Genomic DNA, 23,543 nt, shown 5'->3' with positions numbered 1-23,543 from the left:
GATGTACAGCTGTGAGGTCAGCACTCAGGAGGTGGAGGCAGGGGCATCAGGAGTTCAGGTCAACATGGACTACAGAGTGAGTTCCAGGCTAGCCTGGGCTACATGATAACCTGTCTCAAAACAAAACAAAAATTTTAATTAATAACTTTTTAAAAGCGGGGCATGGTGGCTCATGCCTTTAATCCCAGCACTTGGGAGGCAGAGGCAGGCGGATTTCTGAGCTCGAGGCCAGCCTGGTCTACAAAGTGAGTTCCAGGACAACCAGGGCTATACAGAAAAACCCTGTCTCGAAAAACAAAACAAAAACAAAAAAACTTTTTAAATAAGCCAGGCAGTGTGGTGCACATCTTTACTCCCAGCACCGGGTAGTCAAAGGCAGGCAGATCTCTGAGGTCAAGGCATCTGTCTACAAAGCAAGTTTCAGGACAGCGAGGGCTACACAGAGAAACCCTGTGTCAAAAAGTAAAAAGTTAAATAAATAAATAAATATTAAACAAACAAACAAACAAACAAATAGGAAAGAAGGAAAGGTAAAACCGGTGTTCCCCTAAGCTTGAGGGGACTCCCTAAAACACTTCCCCACACATTTCAATACTTTGTGTGTTGGTGTGAGTGATTAAACTCCACTACACCACTTTTTCTTGGCAGCCCTCTCTTAAAGAAATGTTCAACATCCTTAGTCACCAGGGAAATGCAAATCAAAACGACTGTGCATTTCCACCTTACACCTGTCAGAATAGCTAAGATCAAAAACTCAGTGACAGCAGATGCTGGTGAGGATGTGGAGCAAGAGGAACATCCCTCATTGCTGGTGGGTTGCAAACTTATATAGCCATTTTGGAAGTCAATTTGGGAGTTTCTCAGAAAACTGGGAATAGTTCTACATCAAGACCCAGCTATACCACTAATGGGCATATACCCAAAAGATGCTTAACCATACGACAAGGACTCAACTATGTTCATAGTAGCTTTATTTGTAATGGAGACTGGAAACAACACAGATGTCCTTCAACCGAAGAACAGATAAAGAAAATGTGGTACATTTACACAATGGAATATTACAACATAGCTATTAAAAACAATGACATCATGAAATTTTCAGGCAAATGGATGGAGCTTGAGAATATCATCCTAAGTGAGGTAATGCAGACTCAGAAAGACAAACATGGAATGTACTCACTTGTAAGTGGATAGCAGCCATAAATTACAGGATAACCATGCTGCAATCCAGAGACCCAAAGAAACTAAGTAACAAGGAGAGCCCATGGGGTCATGCCTGAATCCCACTCAGAAGGGGAAATAGAATAGACATTGGATGGGTGGAAGGGGGTGGGTGGGTGGGGGAGGGGCTAGGAAGGGGTGAGATCAAATTGGGGGAAGATAGAGGGAGATTTCAACCCTAAATGCAAGAGCAGTGGAAGATCCGGGTTGCCCAGCACTGGTGATACACACCTTTAATCCCAGCACTTGGGAGGCAGAGGCAGGCGGATTTCTGAGTTCAAGGCCGGCCTGGTCTGCAGAGTGAGTTCCAGGATAGTCAGGGTTACACAGAGAAATCCTGTCTCAAAAAATCAAAAGAAAAAAGAAAAAAGAAAAAAGAAAAAGAAAAAGAAAAAGGAAAAGGAAAAGGAAAAGGAAAAGGAAAAAGAAAAAGAAAAAGAAAAAGAAAAAGAAAAAGAAAAAGAAAAAGAAAAAGAAAAAGAAAAAGAAAGGAAGGAAGAAAGAAAAGAAGAGAAAAAGATCCGGGTCTCATGTTCACCCACTGCATGCAGCCTCCGCTGCAGCCAGACAGAGATGGTAAGTGCAGAACTTCTCACCGTTTGCTCTCTTTGGGGCTGGTTTGCATGAGGATGTTCCCGCCTCCCCCATCCATCTGCTGATATATTTGAATGTTTGGTCCTTAGTTGGTGGGCTATTTAGGAAGGGCTAGGAGGCATGGCCTTGTTGGAGATGTGTCCCCAGATGTGGGTTCAAAATTCCATGTCAGACTTTGTCCCTTTGACTCCAACTTTTGGGTCAGATATGAGCACTCAGCTGCTGCTCCAGCATCATGTTTGCCTGTCTGCCGCCGTTGCTCCCGCCATGCTGGTCATGGCCTCACCCTGTGAGACTGTAAGCAAGCTCCGTGGGTAAATGCTCTCTTTTATAACTTGCCTTGGTCATGGTGTCTCTTCACAGCAATAAAACCGCTACTAAGACAAGGATGTGAGCCAATGCTTCCAGGCTTCATGACCTTAGACAAGTTGATTTTATTCTGGGTTGCCTTTTAAAAAAAAATACAGGTCTCAGGTAGCTGATTAAGAACTCAATGTGGGGGTCACTGAATGACTCAGTGGTAAAAGGCTTTTGATACGAAGCCTGAAGACCTCAAACTTTTCCTTAGGACCCCTGAGAACACCAACTCATTTAATGTCCTCCAGCTTCCACATGCACACCAAGGCACATATGACCCATCCAGATAAAGTCAAATACTTTTTAAATGTAACTTAACATGTAGTTCAGGATAGACTTAAGTTTTTGATCCTGTGTCTTCTGAGTGATGGGATGACAGCTGGCATGTGCACACACCCTCACCCCCCACACGGCCACCCCCTTGACTTTGGACAGCTGACCTCACATTTATGAACCTCCATCCCTTCTGTAATGGACACTGAAATCATTCTTTTGAGGCTTGCTCGTTTTTAACAGTTTTTAACCATTCATTCATTCATTCATTCATTCATTCATTCATTTGTATGCCAGTATATGTGGAGGTCATAGGACAACTTGCAGAAATGTTTTCTCCTTCCATTATGGGAGTCCCAGGAATGGGACTTGGGTCCTCAGGATTGGTGGTGAGTGCCTTACCTGCTGACTCATCTCCCGGCCTCCTGGGATGCAAGCATTTATAAACTGGTCTAGTGGGTGCAAGTTTTTTTTTGTTTTTTTTTTTTTTGTTTTGTTTTGTTTTTTTTGTTTTGTTTTTTTTTGTGAACCAGTCACCTTTTACTGGACACTAGTTCTCAGTCAGGGTATGAAGGTTCAGCCAGTTGAATTCTTCCTAGGTCGGAGTGGGGCGGGCAGTTATGCTCGGCCATGCAATGCCCTCCTGTGACCCCTCTTCAGTGGTATTTGCGTCGCCGCTCATGTTTGAGTTCCTTGTAAGAAAAGCAGTAGCTGAAAACCATATAGGCTGCCAGGACCATGCTAATCCCTGAGATGCTGCCTTTCAAACGTTGATGTACTTGGTGTAATACCAGTCATACCCTCTCCGAAAGGCTCCTGCAATGCCCCTGGAGGTGAAATCCCGCATCATGATCCAGCTCAGCAGCTTTCCATGTTTGACTTCCATGAGCTTCTTCTCTTTCAGTGGCACAAGCGACACCATCTTGAAGTGGGTGCAAGCATTTATACCCACTAAGAATGAGGCGCTGAATTCGAATCCCTGGAACCCATCTGTCTTAGTCAGGGTTTCTATTCCTGCACAAACATCGTGACCAAGAAGCAGTTGGGGAGGAAAGGGTTTATTCAGCTTACACTTCCATGCTGCTGTTCATCACCAAAGGAAGTCAGGACTGGAACTCAAGCAGGTCAGAAAGCAGGAGCTGATGCAGAGGCCATGGAGGGATGTTCTTTACTGGCTTGCTTCCCCTGGCTTGCTCAGCCTGCTCTCTTATAGAACCAAGACTACCAGCCCAGGGATGGTCCCACCCACAAGGGGCCTTTCCTCCTTGATCACTAATTGAGAAAATGCCCCACAGCTGGATCTCATGGAGGCATTTCCCCAAGTGAAGCTCCTTTCTCTGTGATAACTCCAGCTTGTGTCAAGTTGACACACAAAACCAGCCAGTACACCATATTTTAAAAAAGCAGCTGAGTGTGGTGGTGCACAGGTTTAATCCCAGCACTTGGGAGGCAGAATCAGATGGATCCCTGTGAGTTCAAGGCCAGCCTACTCTATACACTGAGTTCCAGGACAGTGAAGGCTACATAACAGAGATAGCCTGTCTCAAAACAACAACAAAACAAATAAATAAAAGCCAGGCATAGCTGCCTGTGCCTGTGAGCCCAGCATGGGCTAGGAGCTGGGGCAGAGACAGGAAGGGTCCTGGAAGCTGGCTGAGTAAGCCAGCCGCCCGACAATAGGAGTCAGGTTCATTGAGAGGCTTCATGTTCAGGGAATAAGACAGCAATAAAGAGAGACACCAGATGTCCTCCTCTGGACTCCTCAGGGCACATACAGGGCACAGGCACCTTGACACACATTTACCTACACATACATATCACACACACACACACACAACTGGCAATTTTTAGAAAAGAGTTGTGAAACTAGTTACAGAGTTCTCCTATATACTTATTCCTAGATGCTTATGCTAACATTTTAAAATTTTATTTTTTTCTGGTTTTTAGAGACAGGGTTTCTCTGTGAGGCCCTGGCTGTCCTGGCACTCACTTTGTAGACCAGGCTGGCCTCGAACTCAGAAATCCGCCTGCCTCTGCCTCCCGAGTGCTGGGATTAAAGGCGTGCGCCACCACGCCCGGCTCATTTTTAAAAATTTAATGTATATGAGATTACCGTAGCTGTCTTCAGACTCACAAGAAGAGGGCATTGGATTCCATTACAGATGGTTGTGAGCCACCATGAGGTTTCTGGGAATTGTACTCAGGACCTTTGGAAAAACAGCTGGTGCTCTTAACTGCTGAGCCGTCTCTCCAGCCCCAGTGTTAACATTTTTTTTTAAGTTGTACATGTGTATATGTGCTCCCATGTGTTTGCATGTACACATGAGTGTATGTCTGTGTGTGCAGTATTCAGAGGTGTTGGCTCCATGGAGCAGGAGTTACAAGCTATCACATGGGTCCTGCGAACTGAACTCAGGTTCTCTGCAACAGCAGAGTAAGAACAGTAAGTGTTCTTAACTCCTGAGCTCTCTCTCCAGCCCTTAATGTTAACTGCTGTAAAAATAAATGAACTTCTTGGTGTGTTTGTTTAGTTGGTTGAGACAGGATTTCATTTGTAGTCGAGGCCAGCCTCAAATTCACAAGTCTCCTGCTTCAGCCTCCTAAGTCTGGGGATTATAGGCAAGTAGAGTGAGCCTTCAGTCTCACGCCTCTATAGACTCTCCACTGGTTGTACTTCAGTCGTCTGTGAGCCTGACCCCCGTGCCAACCCCTCAGCAGTGATTCTCTATGTAGTTGGCCCTGACTGAAGCTTTTTGGGAAGAGCACAGGAGAGGTGACAGTATTCCTTCTGTGTGCGTCATACCCAGGGTATGTGTTGTCACCGTGACTCATGGCTGGTGATGGGAAGCATGGTCCTCTGGCTGCCAGGAGGTCTGCCAGCACTCTCCACTATTTTCCTAGGGTTATGTTAAGGACCTCATGATAAAGAGGGACACCTGGGGCCCCAAGTATACTATTGTGTTCTAGACCATGTAGGACTGACACAGGGACACAGGTGTCAGTGAAAGCACTTGTTTAAATCAGCCACTTGGGGCTGCATTCTTCAGCCCTGTTTGTTTTAAAATTTTTATTACATTCATATACTTGTGTGAGTACATCCAAGCACAAGCTAAAACACATACATAAAGAGCAAAGGAAAACATGTGGGAATCTGTTCTCCCCTTCCACCGCGAGTCCCAGGAATCCGAGTCAGCTCTCGGGTTGCAAATGGGTTGCAAAACATGGGTCACATCACTACATCACTGCTCTGGGGTTGGCATGAGAACTGAACCTAGGGACTTTTATACATGCTAATTAAGCACTCTACCACTGAACTACACATTAAGCCCCATGGTACCTTTTCATTTTAAAGACTTTATTCATTTTAAAGTTTTATGTGCATGAGTGTTTTGCTTGCACTTAAGTGTCGCGTGTGCCTTCAAAGCCAGCAAGAGCAAGTTTAGTTCCCAGCACCCATGTGGCAGGCAGCTCACAACTACCTGTGACTCCAGTTTCAGACTCAATGCCCTCTTCTGGCCTTTACAGGCATTGCACACAAGTGCACACACACACAGACAAATAAAAACAATCAAACTATCTGGGCATGGTAGCCCAGGCCTTTAATCCAAGTACTTGGGAGGAAGAAGCAGGTGAATCTCAGTGAGTTCAAGGCCAGCCTAGTCTACATAGCAAGTTCCAGGCTAGTCAGGGGTTCATAGTCAATAATAATAAAATAATAATAATAAATCTTTAAAAAATAAAAATTAACCGCTGCTTGTGGTGGCACATGCCAGTAGGATTTGCTGAAGGAGGCAGAGGCAGGAGGATCATGAGTTTGAGGCCAGCCTGGGCTACACATTTAGGGGCTGGTGAGATGGCTCAGTGGTTAAGAGCACTGACTGCTCTTCTGAAGGTCCTGAGTTCAAATCCCAGCAACCACATGGAGGCTCACAACCATCTGTAACAAGATCTGACATCCTCTTCTGGAGTGTCTGAAGACAGCTACAGTGTACTCACATAAAATAAAGTAAATAAATCTTTAAAAAAAACAAAAACAAATAAACAAAAACACAAAAACAACCATCAAAGGCAAAGAGAAAGTTTTAGCAGTGTAACTGGTCCCCTGAGCTGACCCCTGGTCTGCCCAGCTAGACTGCCCTACTTTTACAGTAAGTAACTAAGGCAGAAGCCATAGTCCAAAAGGTCATAGAAAGGTCAGTAGCATGCACATCATCTCTCACTGGACAGCCTTAACTAGGCAGTAAGGGGTTGGCAGAGACAAATCAAGGCCCTAGATCTCCCTCTGCCTTGTCTGGGTGTTTTAATCTGTTTCCTGTTGCTATAGTGAAATGCCCAAGACTGGGTAGCTTTATAAAAAAGGATTCATTCAGTTTAATATGTGTTCTGGAGGTTCAAAGGCTCAGCACTGAGTGATGCCTTCTTGCTGGCAGAAGTGCAAAGCATTGCATGCCAAGAGACAGGGAGTGTGAACACGTCCTCTGGGTCCTCCCGACACACACACCTTTTGAGACAGGGTTTCTTATTATGTAGCTCTAGCTGGACTAGGAAAGGCTAGGTGAACTAGGCTGGTCTCCAGCTCTAAGAGGTGTGCTTGCCTCTGCCTCTTCTCTATATGAAGCCACCAGGTCTCAATAGCTGGTCCCCGTTCTGATGACTTCACGTATCCCAATCAGCCCTCGATGGCATCGCCTCCTAAGTCCACACCTGGGTTCTGTCCTTTTTGCGGAGTCAGGGTCTCATCTAGCCCAGGCTCCACCATGTCCAGGCTGACTGTGAACTGTTGATTCTCCCACTGCCACCTCTCCAGTTCTAGGATGCCAGGCGCGTGCTGGGCTTGCTCACTTCCCTTTCCCATCTTCTTCCTTTTCTTAGCTACAGATCCAGTTTGAGGCTAACCTGGGCTACATAATAATAGTAATCCTAAAAATAGCTAGTGTAGCGGCTATTCCTGGTTGTCAACTTGCCTATATCTGGAGTGAACTACAATCTAGAATTGGAAGGCTCTCCTGTGATCCTAATCTGGAGGCTGGGAGTTAAAAGTTTCTGACCTGGATCTTGGCAGGGAGATCTTGAGGCATAGTGGCCTCAAGAAATTCTAGAAAATTAAGACAGGGAGATCTCTGAGTTCAAGGTCATGTGTGTATGTGTGTGTGTGTGTGTGTGTATACACCTTTAATCTGGGCCACACCTTCTGCTGGAGACCTACATAAGGACATTGGAAGAAGGAAGATTTACTCTCTCTCTTCTTTGCCTGCTTGCCGTGTGGGACTGAACAACTGCTAGATCCTTGGACTTCCATTCACAGCTGCTGCTGACCATTGTTGGGAGTTGGGCTGCAGACTGTAAGTCATCAACAAATTCCTTTACTATATAGAGACTACCCATAAGTTCGGTGACTCTAGAGAACCCTGACTAATACAGCTAGTATCCTAATAACCTAAAAATAGTTAATGTAGTGGCCAAGCACAGTGGCACAAGATGCTTATCTATGGCCACGTCTAGAGCAGCACTTCCTGCAGCAGCACGCACTACATCTGCAGATCTCCATGAAATCAAGGCCTGTGGGAACACAGTCCAAGGATGGAGTTGTGTGAGAATTCTGGGTGCTCCTAAGAAAACCAGACATGACTCTTGTGACTTCAGTTTCTTCACAACACAGAACTGTTCTTGGATGTGTTTCTGTGCTCCTCCCCCAGGGGTAGTGAACAGCAGGGCATTTGCTTCAGCTGTTATTCATGTACCTCTATGGGAAAACATGTTCTTGCCACATGTGGCCTTACAATTGAACATCACCCATGTGATGCTTTTTTTTTTTTTAAAGATTTATTTATTTATTATTATATGTAAGTACACTGTAGCTGTCTTCAGACACACCAGAAGAGGGCGTCAGGTCTCATTACGGATGGTTGTGAGCCACCATGTGGTTGCTGGGATTTGAACTCTGGACCTTCGGAAGAGCAGTAGGGTGCTCTTACCCACTGAGCCATCTCACCAGCCCCCATGTGATGCTTCTTAACGCCCAGAGTATAACTTGCCTGAGAGCATGAGACTTTAGTCGCCCTCATTTTGAGGCTCCACTCTCCCAGGTTTACACTGCTAACTAGAGCCATAAACAAAGGCTAGCTAGGTCTATATAAAGAGGTCCAGGTCAGCCAGGCCAAGCAACATAGTAAGACCCTGTCTAGACGAAAGAAAAGGACTGGGGCTACACCTCAGTTGGTAGAGAACCTGCCTACAATGTAAGAGGCTCTGGACTGTATCCCTGGCACTACAGAGACAATGCATGGTGACACAGGCCTGTAATCCCAGGACAAAAGAAGCAGGAAGATCAGATCAAAATCAAATTCAGCTACACACAAGCTCAAAGCTAGTCTGGGCTACACAAGACCTTGTTTTAAAAATAATTACTGCTGGCCTTTAATCCCAGCACTTGGGAGGCAGAGGCAGGCGGATTTCTGAGTTCGAGGCCACCCTGGTCTACAAAGTGAGTTTCAGGACAGCCAGGGCTATACAGAGAAACCCTGTCTCGAAAAAAACAAAAACAAAAACAAACAAACAAACAAAAAACCTAACCAAAACAAACAAACAAACAAAAATAACAAAAAATAAAAATAATTACTTATGGGGTTGACAGGTCGGCTCTGTGGGTAAAGTGCTGCCAAGTCTGATGGCCCGAGTTCAATCCCTGGGACTCAAAGGATAGATTCTAGTAAATTATCACCACATGTGCCACCCCCAAAATAAAACAATATTTAAAAATGCATTTAAAACAATAAAAGCCTATATTCAATCATTTTATACATGTATAAAATCCCTATTCTCTATACATGCATACAACAATTCCAGGGTGATCCAGTCATCTGGACATACACTCCATAGGCCTCGCAGCCCTCAGTGTGGGTGGGCTAAAGAGTCAATCTAGACTCCCTGTTGGGGAGGGAGAGAGGGGGGTCAGGAATGCATGTCCTTTTTCACAGTAGCCCTTGTTGTACTTATATGGCCATTTCACATAGATGAATTCAAACTTCAAACATTTTTATTAAAGGGCGTTAAAAGTGCTCGCAGCCAAGCCTGATGACCCACGTTTCATCCCCAGTACCCACATGGAAAGAACATTCCCCCTAAGCTGCCCTCTGACTTCCACACGGACATGCTCACATAGACTTACACACGTAACACACAATAAAAATAAACACAGCTTGACATTCTGTTAAAGCTGTTGGCAGTGTTGCCCAGCTGAAGTTCCAGCTATTCGGGAGGCTGAGCCCCGAGGATCTCTGGAATCCAGGGTTTTGAGAACAGTCTGAGTACCACTGCAAGACCCTGACTCAAACAACTCAACCAGCCAAACTAAAAAACCTCTTTAGTAAAAAGAATGCATCCCGGGACTCGGGGCTGCGGCTTAGTTGACAGCGGTAGAGTGCTTGCTTAGCACGCAAGCCGCCCTGGGCTCCGAACCGGATGTGGTGCTTCCGGTCCGTAACAATAATAATAATAATTTACCACACCGCGGAGAAAGTTGGACTGGATGGACGCCGGGGCACCCGCTCCAGCGCCTCCGCGCTGGTACCCAAAGTCTCCAGGCTTCTGGAGCTCGGTGACCCGCAGGGCCTGCTCCTGAGGAGAAACCAGCGTCTTCCCCCTTCCTATTGGTGGATCTCTTCTTGAGGGCGGGACCTATCGTCACAGGCTCTTCTGATTTGCTGTCACCTTCGACTCGTAACCGGAAGCTCCATAGCTCAACATGACAGCGCCCAGCGGTCCCACGGAGCCGGCTCGGGTCTGCGGCTGGCCACGTGAGTAGGTGGGTCGCGCGTGGGAGGTCTATGGGACTGTCTGGGATTCGGGCCGTCCACTTCCAGGCCTGGTAGAGCCGGGGAGGATGACCTTCAACTCGGCCTCAGGGTCGGGACACTGTGACCTTTTGGGGTGAAGGCTTGGGAACGTGCCTGGAAAGGTTGCTGGGCACCTCTTGCTGCAGGCGTTCCGTTTCACAGATGGGACCGCGGACTTGGGCCACACATCTTGTCCGTGACGCAGGCATTGGAACCTTCCAATGAGACCTCTCAGAGACCCGGAATCGTGCCAGCCCACACGCATACACACACGCGACCTGGCTATTCAGATTTCTCTCTGTTTTGTAGAAACTTGCTTATTCCGACTCCGTTAGTCGGTGTTGGGCAGTTACCATGTACCAGGCACTAGCCCAGCTAGTGGAGACACAACCAGATTTTAAACAGAAATCAGATGAGAAAAACAGAAAAAATTTAAAAAGTATTTCCTAATTGAGCAAATCACAAACAGAACAGATAATTTCGTGACTTCAAAACAGTAATCACAAAAATACATTGCAAGCAATGTATTTTTCCCTGCGACAAGAGTCCTTTATGTACCCCAAGTTGGCCTTGAATTCATCATGAACATCCTCCTGCTCCAGCCTTCTGAGTGCTGGATTACAGGCATACACACCAAGACAGTAAGTAGTAGGCAGAGGGTAAAAGAGGTTCAAAGCTGGGCCTGGTGGCTCACGCCTTTAATCCCAGCACTTGGGAGGCAGAGGCAGGCGGATTTCTGAGTTCAAGGCCAGCCTGGTCTACAGAGTGAGTTCCACGACAGCCAGAGCTACACAGAGAAACCCTGTCTCGAAAAACAAAAACAAAAGAAATTCAAAGCCCGTGCATGAGGTGCATGAGACCAATAACAGTGTGGCTGGAGTACAGCAGGTAGACTCCATCCCATGTGTATTTACTTTCAAGTTTTTATTTTAGCCATGGTGTGGGGGTGGGGCACATGTGCACTGGTGCATGGTGGAGGTCAGAGGACAGCTCTGGAGTTTTATCTGTACACCTTATGTAGGTTCCAGGGTTTAAACTCAAGTCATTAGGTTTGCTTTGTTCCAACAGCAAGTTCCTTTCTCAGCTAAATTTCCTCTCCCCAATTTATTTAAATTTTAGACAGGACCTTACTGTAGCTCAGACTGACATGGGACTCACTAACTATCACCAGCTGGTTTGATTCTGGAGGCCATCTTCCTGCCTAAGTAGTCCTGGCTGGTCTGGAACTTGCTATGCCTATATAGATCATCTCACCTCAAACTCAGAGGTCTGCCAGCCTGGGTCTCCCAAGTGCTGAGATTACAGGTATGTGCTATCCCACCCAGCAATCTTATGTGTTCATATGTGGGTACAGGGATATATGTTAGTGTGTGTACACGTGTACAGACGACAAATGTCAACCTTGGATGTTGTCCCTCAGGAGCTGTCCACCGTGTGCTCTGAGACAGACCTTTCAGTGGGACATGCAGCGAGCTCAGGGACCTGCCTGTTTCTGCTTCCTCCGACTGCTCAGATTGCAAGCAGCTTTGTATGTAGGACTCATACTTTCAGGGCGAGCATTTTTACCAAGGGAACCACATTTCCAGCTCACCTAGCTCCTGTTGTTAAAAGCTTTCCTTTGCAATGGAAGGAAGTAACTGGAGGGCGGAAACGAATGCAGGAGAGTAGACCATGGACTGCTGTGGTGACCTGCAAGAGGGATAGATTTGGAAGCCGTCTTCAGGACTCTGATGGATTGAATAGGGACACAGTGAATGCTGGATGATTCCTACGTTGTGGCTTGAGTAAGCACTGGTGCTACTGGCTAACCTCCAGAGAAGCACTGTAAACAAAAGTGTTGTCAGTTGGTGTTCCCTGAATGGAGTTTGGGGTGGTGGCTGCTTTGTACCAGAGTTGTGCTTCTGTAGGAGGCAAACGCATCAGGGAACCATGAGCATGAATACTCACGACACTGATACAAGTTGGAGCCACCTATGGGCATTACAATGCAGATTCTCATGCAGTGCGACTGCGTTAGAGCCAACATTTTACAGGTTCTGGAACACAACACAATTTGCAAAGCAAGGTTTTAGATTCTTTTCATCCAACTATACCAAGCAAGTACCTACCATGAGCCACACCCTCAGTCTCTAACTGGAGCATTCTAGGCAGGGGCTCTACTACTGAGCCACACTCCTAGCCCCCTAGCAGAGGCTCACGGGGTCCAGCAGCTCACTGGAGGAGTCTAGGACAGGTCTGTATTACCAAGCCACAGCCTGAGTCCGGTCCAATTGCATATCCTCAGACCAGCCACTGTTGCTATCACCTGAAAGTTGCAGAAGTTTGGACATGTTTCCACTAAGCCTGAATCTGCAGGCTTTGTGCTCCCAGGGCATTTGTCTGCATTCTCAGCTTTGCAGACACTGTGGACATTGAAAGGCATCTCATGACTGGCTGAGAAATAAGCATGGATGCTAGGAAGAAACCCAAGATGTTAACAAGGGCTGAGGGGGAGGGGACTTCACTATCTAATACTTGGGAGAAAGTTGACATCTTGAAGTCATTGGCTTCTTCAAAGAGTTGAGCACACCAACTCATTGGACTGGCATTACTAGGGCAGCCATCAAGTTGCTGAGGAAGGAGCCAGTGCATAGACATGGCTAAGGTGTAGCTTTAATGATAAGAAAGCAGGGAGCTGAGTGGAGATTTTGGGCCAAAATGGGAGACACTAGAAAAGGGGTTGTTGTTTTTTTCCTTAAATAAGTTCTCATATGTAAGAACTTGGCACTCACAAAGGTCTGGCTGTCTTTACATCCTGAAGGCTGGGATTAAAGGTGTGCATTACCATGTCTGGTTCAACTAGAGGAAGTTGTTTGTTTGTTTGTTTTCACTTATTCACTCTGCGTCTGTGTGCCCGTGCCTGCCATGCCACTGGAGGAGTGGCAGTCAGAGGACAACTTGTGGGGTCAGTTCTTCCCTTCCACCCTGGATTGATTGCAGGGATGGAATTCTGGTTGTCAGGCACGGCAGCAACTGCCTTTATCTGCAAAGCCATTGTGTCATCCCAAAGGTGTTTTGTTGTGTTGTTGTCTTGGTTTTCTTTTCCCGTTTTTGTTGTTGTTGTTGTTGTTGTTTTTCAAGACAGGGTTTCTCTGTGTAGCCCTGGCTGTCGTGGAACTCACTCTGTAGACCAGGCTGGCCTTGAACTCAGAAATCCACCTGCCTCTGCCTCCCAAGTGCTGGGATTAAAGGCATGCACCACCCCTGCCCAGCTCTTTTCCTGTTTTTGAGACAGGTTTGCTATAGCCCAGGCTGGCTTCATACTTTTCCTACTTGCTGTTTATCTAAGGCTGACCCAAGGCTTCCACCCCAGTGCTGGGATTTACAGGTGTACGCCACAGCACCCACTTCCACACAGTTGTAGTGGTGGCAAGAACGATCCAAAGTCTTCCTATCATGTTCTCTGTGGCCTAGGTACCTGGATACCAAAACCAAACAGGTGCACCAAGAAGACTGCACACATCTCTTAAGCTCTCACCTTTCTTACACTCATCTCTAGCCCTCCTTCTCTCCCTCCCTTCTCCCTCTCTCCATGTGGCCGTGGCCAGCCCCTCTTTTTCTTTAACTGTCTCTCTTTCTCTCTGCCCTTCTACAATAAAGCTCTAAAACCATAAAAAAGAGAGAGAGAGAGAGAGAAAGAAAGAAAGAAAGAAAGAAAGAAAGAAAGAAAACTGCACACTAGTGCCTCATGAATATGACTATAAAATTCTCTCAAAATGGGCTTGCAAACATGCAGAAAGAATTGTACGTCATGCTAAGAGAACTCGTCTTCACAATGCGAGGTTAGTTTCATGTCTGAACATTTATGTTATATCAATAGAAAAACCCTAAAGCTACATGATTATTTCAGGCAATGCAGAAAAATATTTGAGAAAATCCAACACTTGCTCTATTTATTTGCTAGAAACTACATCTCTCTGTGTAGAACACACTGGCTGTGGTGTTCCTGCAAGTGTCATACCCAGCACTGAGACAGTCCAGATAAGGTTAAGAAGGAAACCTGGAGCTGGGCGGTGGTGGGGCTGCTTTAATCCCAGCACTTGGGAGGCAGAGGCAGGTGGATTTCTGAGTTCGAGGCCAGCCTGGTCTACAAAGTGAGTTCCAGGATAGCCAGGGCTATACAGAGAAACCCTGTTTCAGAAAAACAAACAAACAAACAAACAAACAAAAACAAAGAAGGAAACTTGGGTCAGCAGAACTTAGCTGGTCCTGGTTCCAAACTTCTGGAGTCTAATGCTGAGTGACTTATTTCTTACACATTTAAGCAGTAAAACTTTGGGGATAAGTTTCCACAAGACAGTATCACAACAAAGCTTTAGGCATGGCTGCATCGAAAATCCCTAGCAAAGCACCTGCCCCACAAGAGTGGCTTTTGTTGGCTGAGAACAGTGATCAGGACAAGGGCCCAAGGAAGAATAAGCAGAATAGCAAACTCTTTTGCAGAATACAAGGGCCCTCTTCCTGAGAATGGGCTCTACTGACTGAGACAAAGCTCTCAGGATCCCGGGGTCTCAGCCATGCCAAGTCTGCCAAGTATTAACGCATCCATCTCCAGCCTTCTGGATGGAAAGTGGGAGTCAGTTTCTTCTTCTTTAGTGCTGTCTGTAAGCTGTGCCCTATCTACAGCTGGCCTCCAACTCACAGATACCCACCTGCCTCGGCCTCCTGAGTGCTGGGATTAAAGCTATGAGCCACCATGCCCAGTGAAAGAATAGATTCTTTTGCCAGACAAGGCTGTGCACTCTGGCCACTTGTCAGTGTTGCATCAAGCATCTTGTTGTAGCACTCAGGCAGGAAAAGGACCTAGAGCTGCCATGGAGACAGTGCAGATAGGTAAGTACTTCCTGCAGGAGCCTGACCACCTGAGCTCTATCTCAGGTACCCAGGGTCAAAAGGAGATGGGACGGGTAAGATGGCTCCCAGGGTAAAAGTGCTTGCTGCCAAGCCTAAGGACCTGAGTTCAATCCCCAGCACCCACATGGTGGCTCCCAACCATCTGAAACTTGAGTTGCAGAGGATCCAAAGCCCAATTCTGATGTTTTCAGGCACCAGGCACTCATGTGATGCACCTACATAACGGCAAAATATTCATACATGTGGCAAAAGAAATTTTTTTTTAGTTAAACAAATCAGCCAGTTGGCGGTGGCACATGCCCAGCATTCAGGAGGCAGAGGCAGACAGATCTCTGTGAGTCCGAGGCCTGCCAGAGCTATAGAATGAGTTCCTGGACAGCTAAAGCTGACAGAGAAACCCTGTCTCGAAAAACCAAAGAAAAGAGGGAGACAGTTTGGGATAAAGGTGCTTGCTACTAATCCTGAGGACCTGAATTCCATCCCGAGGACCCACATGGTGGGAGAGAGAACTCGATTTTGCAAGTTGTCCTCTGTGATGGTGCCTGGCACATTTGTATATACTCTCAGGAATACACACATAAAGTTTTCTAAAAATAACAATAATAATTTTGTTTGCGGCCATACTTGTTGTCAGGTGGCTCCTACTTTCTTCTGAGCCCCCTCTCTCTTCTTAAAAGATTTTATTTATTTTATGTATGTGAGTACACTGTTGCTGTCTTCAGACACCCCAGAAAAGGGCATCGGATCCCATTACAGATGGTTGTGAGCCACCATGTGGTTGCTGGGAATTGAACTCAGGACCTCTGGGAGAGCAGTCAGTGCTCTTAACCTCTATATCATCTCTCCAGCTCCTGAGCCCCTTCTCTTAACCCTTGTGCCCAAGCCTGTCTTCTTTTCCTTTTAAAGCTGGAGGAGGCAGAGAAAGGGAGTCCTTGGGGCCCACTGGCCAGCCAGTCTATAAACTGGTAAGCTCCAGTTCAGTGCAGCTGTCTCAGGAAACATGGTGCATGCTGGCAGTCCCAGGACTCAAGAGGCAGAGGTTGGGGAGCTCTGTGATGTTTGAGACCAGCCTAGTCTGCATAGCAACTTCTAGACCAGCCTGGGCTAGTAGGACCCTGTCTCAAAAAGAAGGCCAGAAGCTGGGCATGGTGGCGCACGCCTTTAATCCCAGCACTCGGGAGGCAGAGGCAGGCGGATTTCTGAGTTCGAGGCCAGCCTGGTCTACAAAGTGAGTTCCAGGACAGCCAGGGCTATACAGAGAAACCCTGTCTCGAAAAACCAAAAAAAAAAAAAAAAAAAAAAAAAAAAAAAAGAAGGCCAGAGCCAGGTGTGGTGGCACACACCTTTAATCCCAGCACTTGGGAGGCAGAGGCAGGCAGATTTCTGAGTTCGAGGCCAGCCTGGTCTACAGAGTGAGTTCCAGGACAGCCAGGGCTATACAGAGAAACCTTGTCTCGAAAAACCAAAAATAATAATAATAGTAATAATAAAAATAAAAAAAGCTAGATGTCATGGCATTCCTAAAGTGAGGGAGAAGACTACTGAAAAGTTGTTCTCTGGCCTGCACAAAAGTATTGTAGCATGTGAACCTAAGTATACACACACACACACACAAAATAAACAGGCAACTCTTTCAAAAAAAAAAAAAAAAAATGAAGAGGCTGGAGAGATGGCTCAGTGGGTAAGAGCACTGAGTGCTCTTCTGAAGGTCCTGAGTTCAAACCCCAGCAACCACATGGTGGCTCACAACCATCCGCAATGAGATCTGACTTCCTCTTCTGGAGAGTCTGAAGACAGCTATAGTGTACTTACATATAATAATAAATAAATCTTAAAAAAATTTATTTATTCTAAAAAAATGAAGAAAAAAAAACTCCCAGGTATGAGGCAGTGGAATGATTACTGTATGAAGGTGCTTGCTGCCAAGCCTAGAAAGCCAAGCTCAATGCTGAGACCCACATGGAAGAGAGAACCAGTTCTCCAAGCTATCCTCAGACCTCCACACAAGGGCACACATGCGCATACATGCATGTGCACGCTCACACACACACACACACACACACACATACACACAATCAGTAAATATAATGGAAAGATTCCCAAGCATGGTAGCTCACACCTGTAATCTCAGCACTGGAGAAACAGAGGCAGGAGGATCAGGAGTTTAAGGCCACCCTTGGCTACCCGGGCAATATGATATTCTATTTTGAAAACAACAAAATCAAACAGAAGTAACCCTTGGAGCTTGGTGGACTAGGCTCTTCTGTCTGAACTGTGCTCTTTGTCATAGTGATGCCCTGTCTCATGGAAGGTAGGCTGCAGGCTAATGCTGTCTCAATCTCTCTAATCTCTCTCAACTAGGTGTGGTTGAATCTACAGAGACATGAGCTGGGTGCAGGTCAACTTGCTGGTGCGAAGCCTCTCTAGGGGCTGGGGAGGCCTCTGCAGGTCTGCCCTCTCAGGAACTCCCTTTGCTCAGGTAACCACAGGCTGGGCATTTGTGGGTGGAGAGGGGAAGGCCTAGCTTTACTCTCACCCTCTCAGGATCAGGCCACAGAAACTGAAGGTGGCCCTTGTCCTGCCTGTCCTAGTTGTGGTCCTGTGTTAGCTTGCCATCGCAGTACTAAAGTACCATGACCATGGCCAAAAGCAATTTACATTAGAAAGAGTGTCTTGGTTTACAGTTCCAAGGGTAGAGTCCCTTATGGCTGTTTGTGGCCAGAGTAGGAACCGGAGATCACATCTCAAGCATATAGGAAGGAGAACAACCTGTAACTGAGAAGCCGGTATAAACCTGAAGGTTCTGTACCCTCCCTGTGCAGTGCCACCATCTGGGCCAAGTATTCAAATATGCGAGCCTTTGAGGGACATTTCTCACTCAGACCATAACAACCTGCCTCTCTCCCGGCCACATAGACTCCTGACAGTATCATGATGCAAAATGCATTTCATCCAATTTCTAAAGTTCCTATGGTCTGCCACAGTGTCAATACCACTTAAAAGTCCAAAGTCTATTCTGAGACTCGGGCAGTCTCTCAGCTGTGACATCCTATGCAGGAGTAAATCGCACACTTCCATCAGGGAATGACACATTCCATCCTTCCATTCCAAAAGGGAGGAATGAAGCCAAAATGAAGAAATACTGAACCCCAAACAAGACTGAAAACCCAGCAGTACAAACAGGAAGCCCTGTAGCTCCAACGTGCTCAGACAGCCCCACTCCTCTACCTCAGCTGCCCCAAGCCATACCCCACCCCAGACTGGCTCCAGTCTCTGTACGGCTTCCCTTGGCAGACATCTCATAGCTCTGACATCACCAACATCTTGAGGTCTACTCAGCAACCCAAGCTTCACTCTCACAGATTGATGCAGTGGTATCCTGGGACCTCCTACCTTCCTGCCTTCAGAGCCAGTACCATACAACACTGCCAGGTTAGCTCACGGAACCTCATCACAGTAACAGGAAAGTACTAGTACAGAAGTCGGTGTCCAGAAACAGGGTGGTTGCTGTAAAGACCCTGACTGTTATTTTGGGAAGGTGGAAGACTTTGGAAATTTGGTCTAACCAAGCAAGTGAATGCTGTAAGCAGAGTTTGACAGGTCTGTGGGGGAACTTCTCATTCAAACCACAACAATGTGGTCCTGGCAATGCTTCTTGATGTTTTCTTCGAGTGTGTGTATGCATGTGTGTGTACCATATGTAATCCCATATGGCCTTAGAACATGAATGTGTGGTTCAAGCAAGTGTTTAGCTCTCAATTCTCCTGCCTTAGCCTCCTTGGGGTTGGGATTTCAGGTGTGTACTACCATGTGGCATTGTACTTTAATGTACTATATCATGATATCTAAGCTATGGTTAGCAGCAACAGTATCAAAGCGCCTAAAAGGTCCTCCATGATGTCCAGGGTACCTCTGCCAGGAAGCAGAAAACAAAAAGCAGGCACCATCCTTTCTCCTAGGTGTCCCTCCAGGCTCTACGAGGCCTCCACTGTAGTGCAGCTACACACAAGGATGAGGCATGGTTGGTTCCTCGACCCCCGGAGCCCCAGAGGAAGCCCATCAAGGTTCCATCAATGCATGAAGACCTGTTCAAGCCATCAGGAAATGGGGAGCAGGACAAGGCAAGCTTCCTGAATGCAGTGCGCAGCTTTGGGGCGCACAATGTGCGCAAGCGCGGCCACGTGGACTTCATCTACCTAGCACTGCGCAAGATGCCAGAGTTTGGTGTGGAGCGGGACTTGTCAGTATACAACCTGCTGCTGGATGTTTTCCCCAAGGAGGTCTTCCGGCCCCGCAACGTTATCCAGCGCATCTTCGTCCACTACCCACGGCAGCAGGAATGTGGGGTCGCAGTCCTGGAGCAGATGGAAAGACACGGTGAGGGATGTGGGCCCAGCCTTCCTTCCCATGCTTCTCCACTCACCTTTCTCAGTCTCCCAAGTCCTTTGCCTGCCCCTCCCCTCCCCTCCCTCTTCCAATTATTGGGCTTGGGCTGTAGAAAAGTTGGAGGAGGACTTACCTGGGATGCTTCCAGGCTGATCCCAGTATCTAATAACCTCAGGTGCTTCCCTGTCACCTTGCCCCTGGGCAATGAGGGGTCGACAGGGCTTCAAGCTCATCCTTCACTCCATATGGTTTTGGGGTTTCTGTTGTTGTTTGGTTGGTTTGGTTTTGGTTTTTTTATTTTTAAGTATATATATGCTATGGCTGGAGAGATGGCTCAGCAGTTAAGAACACTGACTGGTCTTCCAAAGGTCCTGAGTTCAAATCCCAGCACTCACATGGTGGCTCACAACCATCTGTAATGGGATCTGATGCCCTAATCTTGTGTGTCTGAAGATAGGTACAGTGTACTCACATAAATACAATAAATCTTTTTTAGAAAAATTATATGTATGCTATGTGTTAGTGGGTATGTGAATTCTGGTGCCCAAGGAGGCTAGAAGAGGGTGGTGGATGCCCTGGAATTCGAGTTAAAAGTGGTGCAGTGCATGCTCCTAATTGCTGAGCTATTTCTTTCTCCAGCCCTCTTTCCCCAACACACACACTTTACACGGTCTCATGTAGCCTAGGCTGCCTTTGAATTTGCTGTGCTGGGTAGCCATGTCTGGCCTTGGCAGGTTTTTGCCTACTGTTCCAAGTGCTGGGATCACAGGCATGTGCAACAGTGCCCCTTTTATATGGTGCTGGGAGTGAAGCCTTCCACCGTGTGTGCCAGACCAGCACTCTACTCAACTGTGCCCTAGCCTCAACCTCAGCTTCCAACAAACAAACCAACAAGAAACCATGGATGGGCCAGATGTGGTGGTGCACACTTTTAACTCCAGCACTTGGAAGACATGGACAGGCAGATGTCTGTGAGTTCTGTTCTACAGATGGTAGACTTCCAGGCCAGCCAGGGCTACCTACATAGCTAGTAGCAAGACGCTGTCTCAAAGTAAGAAGAAAACAAATCATGAAAAATAAATCCCTTGTAATTCTGTTCTTCCTGACTTCAAACTTGTGTCTAACAAGTCTTGGATCTGCCCAAAACAGGGGTCATGCCCAGCGCAGAGACGGAGTTCCTACTGATTCAGATATTCGGGCGCAAAAGTTACCCCATGCTCAAGTTCCTGCGGATGAAGCTGTGGTTCACCCGATTCAAGAATATCAACCCCTACCCAGTGCCCCGAGATCTTCCCCAGGACCCTTTGGACCTGGCCAAGCTAGGCCTGCGACACATGGAGCCTGACCTCAGTGCTAAGGTCACTGTCTACCAGGTATGCATTCCTGTGTACGTGTCGCCGCCCTCCCTGGCTGGGCCTTACTGCTTCCCTGGGCTCTGCTGCTGTCCTGACAGTAACCATGACCATCCCTTATTACCACAGTCGGACCTGTCTCAGTCTATTTACTCACTGGAAGAAAAGACCCTATGTCCTCCTTTGTTGCTGAAACAAAATTCTGGAGGCTGGGTACTTTATAAAGAAAAGAGCAGCCAGGCACAGTGGCTCCTGTCTTTAATCCTAGCTCTTGGGAAGCAGAGATGCCTGCTGAGTTAAAGGTCAGCGTGGGCTACATAGTGCTTCAAACAAAACAAACACTGACAGGCCAGGTGTGGACAAGGAGTCTCTGCCTTGTTCCCTATTGGGATGGAGCTGGGGGTATGGCTCAGTGGTAGGATACCTGCTTTCCTTGTTCAAGGCATGTGGTTCCATTCCTAGTGAGTGACAAAAGAGAGAAACTTGTCTTTATGCTGTATGCTAGGCAAGCACTCCCCAGCCAAGTCAAACTCTTGATGCCATCTGAAGAACTGTTACTTTCTGTCACTGCCATTTTTGCGCATGGATAAACTGAGCTATGTAGGTACCGTGACTTGGATGAGGTCACTGCAGGCTGAACTTAGGCTGATGGTTTCTGGGTAAACTCTCAGTGTTGGCACTCTGGTCAAGCTGGCTACAAGGAAGGAGAGAAAGGCTACTTCTAAAGACGTGGTGCAGTCACCCAGGAAGCACCCCTTCCCTCCCTTTGCTCTCAAGCTCCCCTGTAGAGGTTGGGGAGTCACAGCCCTGCTCTTCTTTGCAGATGTCTTTGCCCACTGACTCGACAGGCATGGAAGATCCCACACAGCCTCACATTGTAGGTAAGGCCCCAGCCTATCCCAGTTTCTGCTGGATCCCTCTGGGCCCACTAAATGAGCTCCTGGGCTTTTTGCTGCTAAGGCACCAACAGGTTCTCATCTCTACACCAGGAATCCAGAGTCCAGATCAGCAAGCTGCCCTGGCCCGCCACAACCCATCCAGGCCTGTTTTTGTTGAGGGCCCCTTCCCTCTTTGGCTTCGTAATAAGTGTGTCTACTATCACATCCTAAGAGCTGACCTGCCACCTCCTGAGGAAGAGGTGAGTTACTGGCCAAAGCACTTGCTGCCAAGCCAGACCACCTGAGTTTGACCCCCAGGGCCCATGAAGGAGAGATCTCACTCCTACAAGTTGTCCTCTGAATTACACAGGGGTATGCATAAATGTTTACCAAAAAAATAAAGGACATAACTAGCGGAGTACTCAGAAGACAAAGGCAGGCAGAGCTCTCTGAGTTTAAGGCCAGCTTGGTCTACACAGCAACTTCCAGATTAGCCAGAACTACAGATTCTGTGTCGGGGGTGGGGCTGGCACTATCCTGAAGGCTCAGCTGAGGGACAGGTTTTGTGTTCTGGCCTCTAATCCTGCCTGCTCTCTTGCCTGAGGTAGAAAGTAGAGGAGATCCCAGAAGAATGGGAGCTGTACTACCCACAGAAGCTGGACCTGGAATATTCAAGGAGTGGTTGGGACGACTATGAGTTTGATGTGGATGAAGGTAAAAGCAGGTCTCAACACAGCACATCTGTGTGGTGGCCATTTGTCCACGCTCCACACAATGAGGGGTCCAGGGTACCTCTCCTTGGCTACTCCCTCTCCCCTTTGTACTATCTTTTAAGGAGCATTCTATACTGACTAGTAATGTGACCAGAATACACGCAAGCCTCAGGTCAGCAGGGAACAGTCAAGTTATATGTGGGGAGTTGGGAGGAGGCACATGGTAGCCTCCAAGTTAGGGCTCAAACTTAGTTTCTTGATAGTATCTGAGCAGTGGGTGGCATGGCCAAGGGAAATGTAGAACATTTCTGTGGCACAGGGAGCTGGCTGTGAACTCATGGCGGTGCTCAGAGTACATCACGGCAGTGAGACACAAACTCTTTTCCTAACAGTGACAGAAGGTCCCGTCTTCGCCATGTGCATGGCTGGTGGCCATGACCAGGCAACATTGATCAAGTGGATCCAAGGCTTGCAGGAGACCAACCCAACCCTGGCACAGATCCCGGTGGTATTCCGCCTGGCCAGGTCCACGCGGGAGCTCCTGACAACCTCAAGGCTGGAGGGACAGTCCCCTCCCCACAGTTCTCCCAAGGGGCCGGAGGAAGAGGATGAGGCCATTCAGGTAGAGCAGCAGCAGGGGCAAAATTGAGTCAAACAGAGCTGGCATGAGGAGAAAAGACTGGACTGGTATGAAATAATATGGAGAAAATAACAAAATCAAAACCTCTTCCCTGGACCTGTGGCTTCCCTTCATATGTTCGGCATGGGTTCTTTTGGGTTTACCACCTTGGGACCCTCCTTTTTAAAACTTGTCTTTTTAAAAATTCCATTTATAGCCGGGCGTGGTGGTGCATGCCTTTAATCCCAGCACTTGGGAGGCAGAGGCAGGTGGATTTCTGAGTTCGAGGCCAGCCTGGTCTACAGAGTGAGTTCCATTTATATATTTATGGTATGGCAGGGATATGTGGAGGTCAGAAGACCATTTGCTGGAGTCTGTTCTGATATACGACCCCGTGAATCTCGGAAATGCAACTCAGATTG

At 47.3% G+C, this 23,543-nt stretch overlaps 1 protein-coding gene and 1 pseudogene across 9 annotated transcripts; one reads left to right on the top strand and one right to left on the bottom strand.

Annotated features, from left to right (window-relative positions):
- Positions 1–2,999: 2,999 nt before the first annotated feature.
- Positions 3,000–3,396, bottom strand: LOC110300973 (ATP synthase F(0) complex subunit f, mitochondrial pseudogene; annotated as a pseudogene).
- Positions 3,397–10,145: 6,749 nt separating this feature from the next.
- Positions 10,146–23,238, top strand: Ecsit (ECSIT signaling integrator). Of its 9 annotated transcripts, none has more exons than XM_029481641.2 (10): positions 10,146–10,241; positions 11,400–11,585; positions 17,535–17,652; positions 18,468–18,605; positions 19,133–19,550; positions 20,709–20,932; positions 21,735–21,792; positions 21,901–22,049; positions 22,398–22,503; positions 22,895–23,238. In XM_029481641.2, exons 3-10 carry the CDS (start codon positions 17,557–17,559, stop codon positions 23,149–23,151), a joined length of 1,446 nt encoding a protein of 481 aa, XP_029337501.1. In that variant the 5' UTR covers positions 10,146–10,241; positions 11,400–11,585; positions 17,535–17,556; the 3' UTR covers positions 23,152–23,238. The 9 variants fall into 9 exon arrangements, with proteins under 9 accessions (XP_029337501.1, XP_021027851.1, XP_021027848.1 ...); XM_029481642.2 differs by having other exon boundaries at positions 10,158–10,249; XM_029481643.2 differs by having other exon boundaries at positions 10,163–10,241; positions 11,404–11,585.
- The last annotated feature ends 305 nt before the right edge of the window (positions 23,239–23,543 follow it).

The sequence above is a fragment of the Mus caroli genome, unplaced genomic scaffold, assembly GCF_978045245.1.
Source record: "Mus caroli unplaced genomic scaffold, Mus_caroli_1 scaffold_11, whole genome shotgun sequence".
NCBI classification, from domain to species: Eukaryota; Metazoa; Chordata; class Mammalia; order Rodentia; family Muridae; genus Mus; species Mus caroli.
This window is presented reverse-complemented; position numbering and strand designations above follow the sequence as displayed.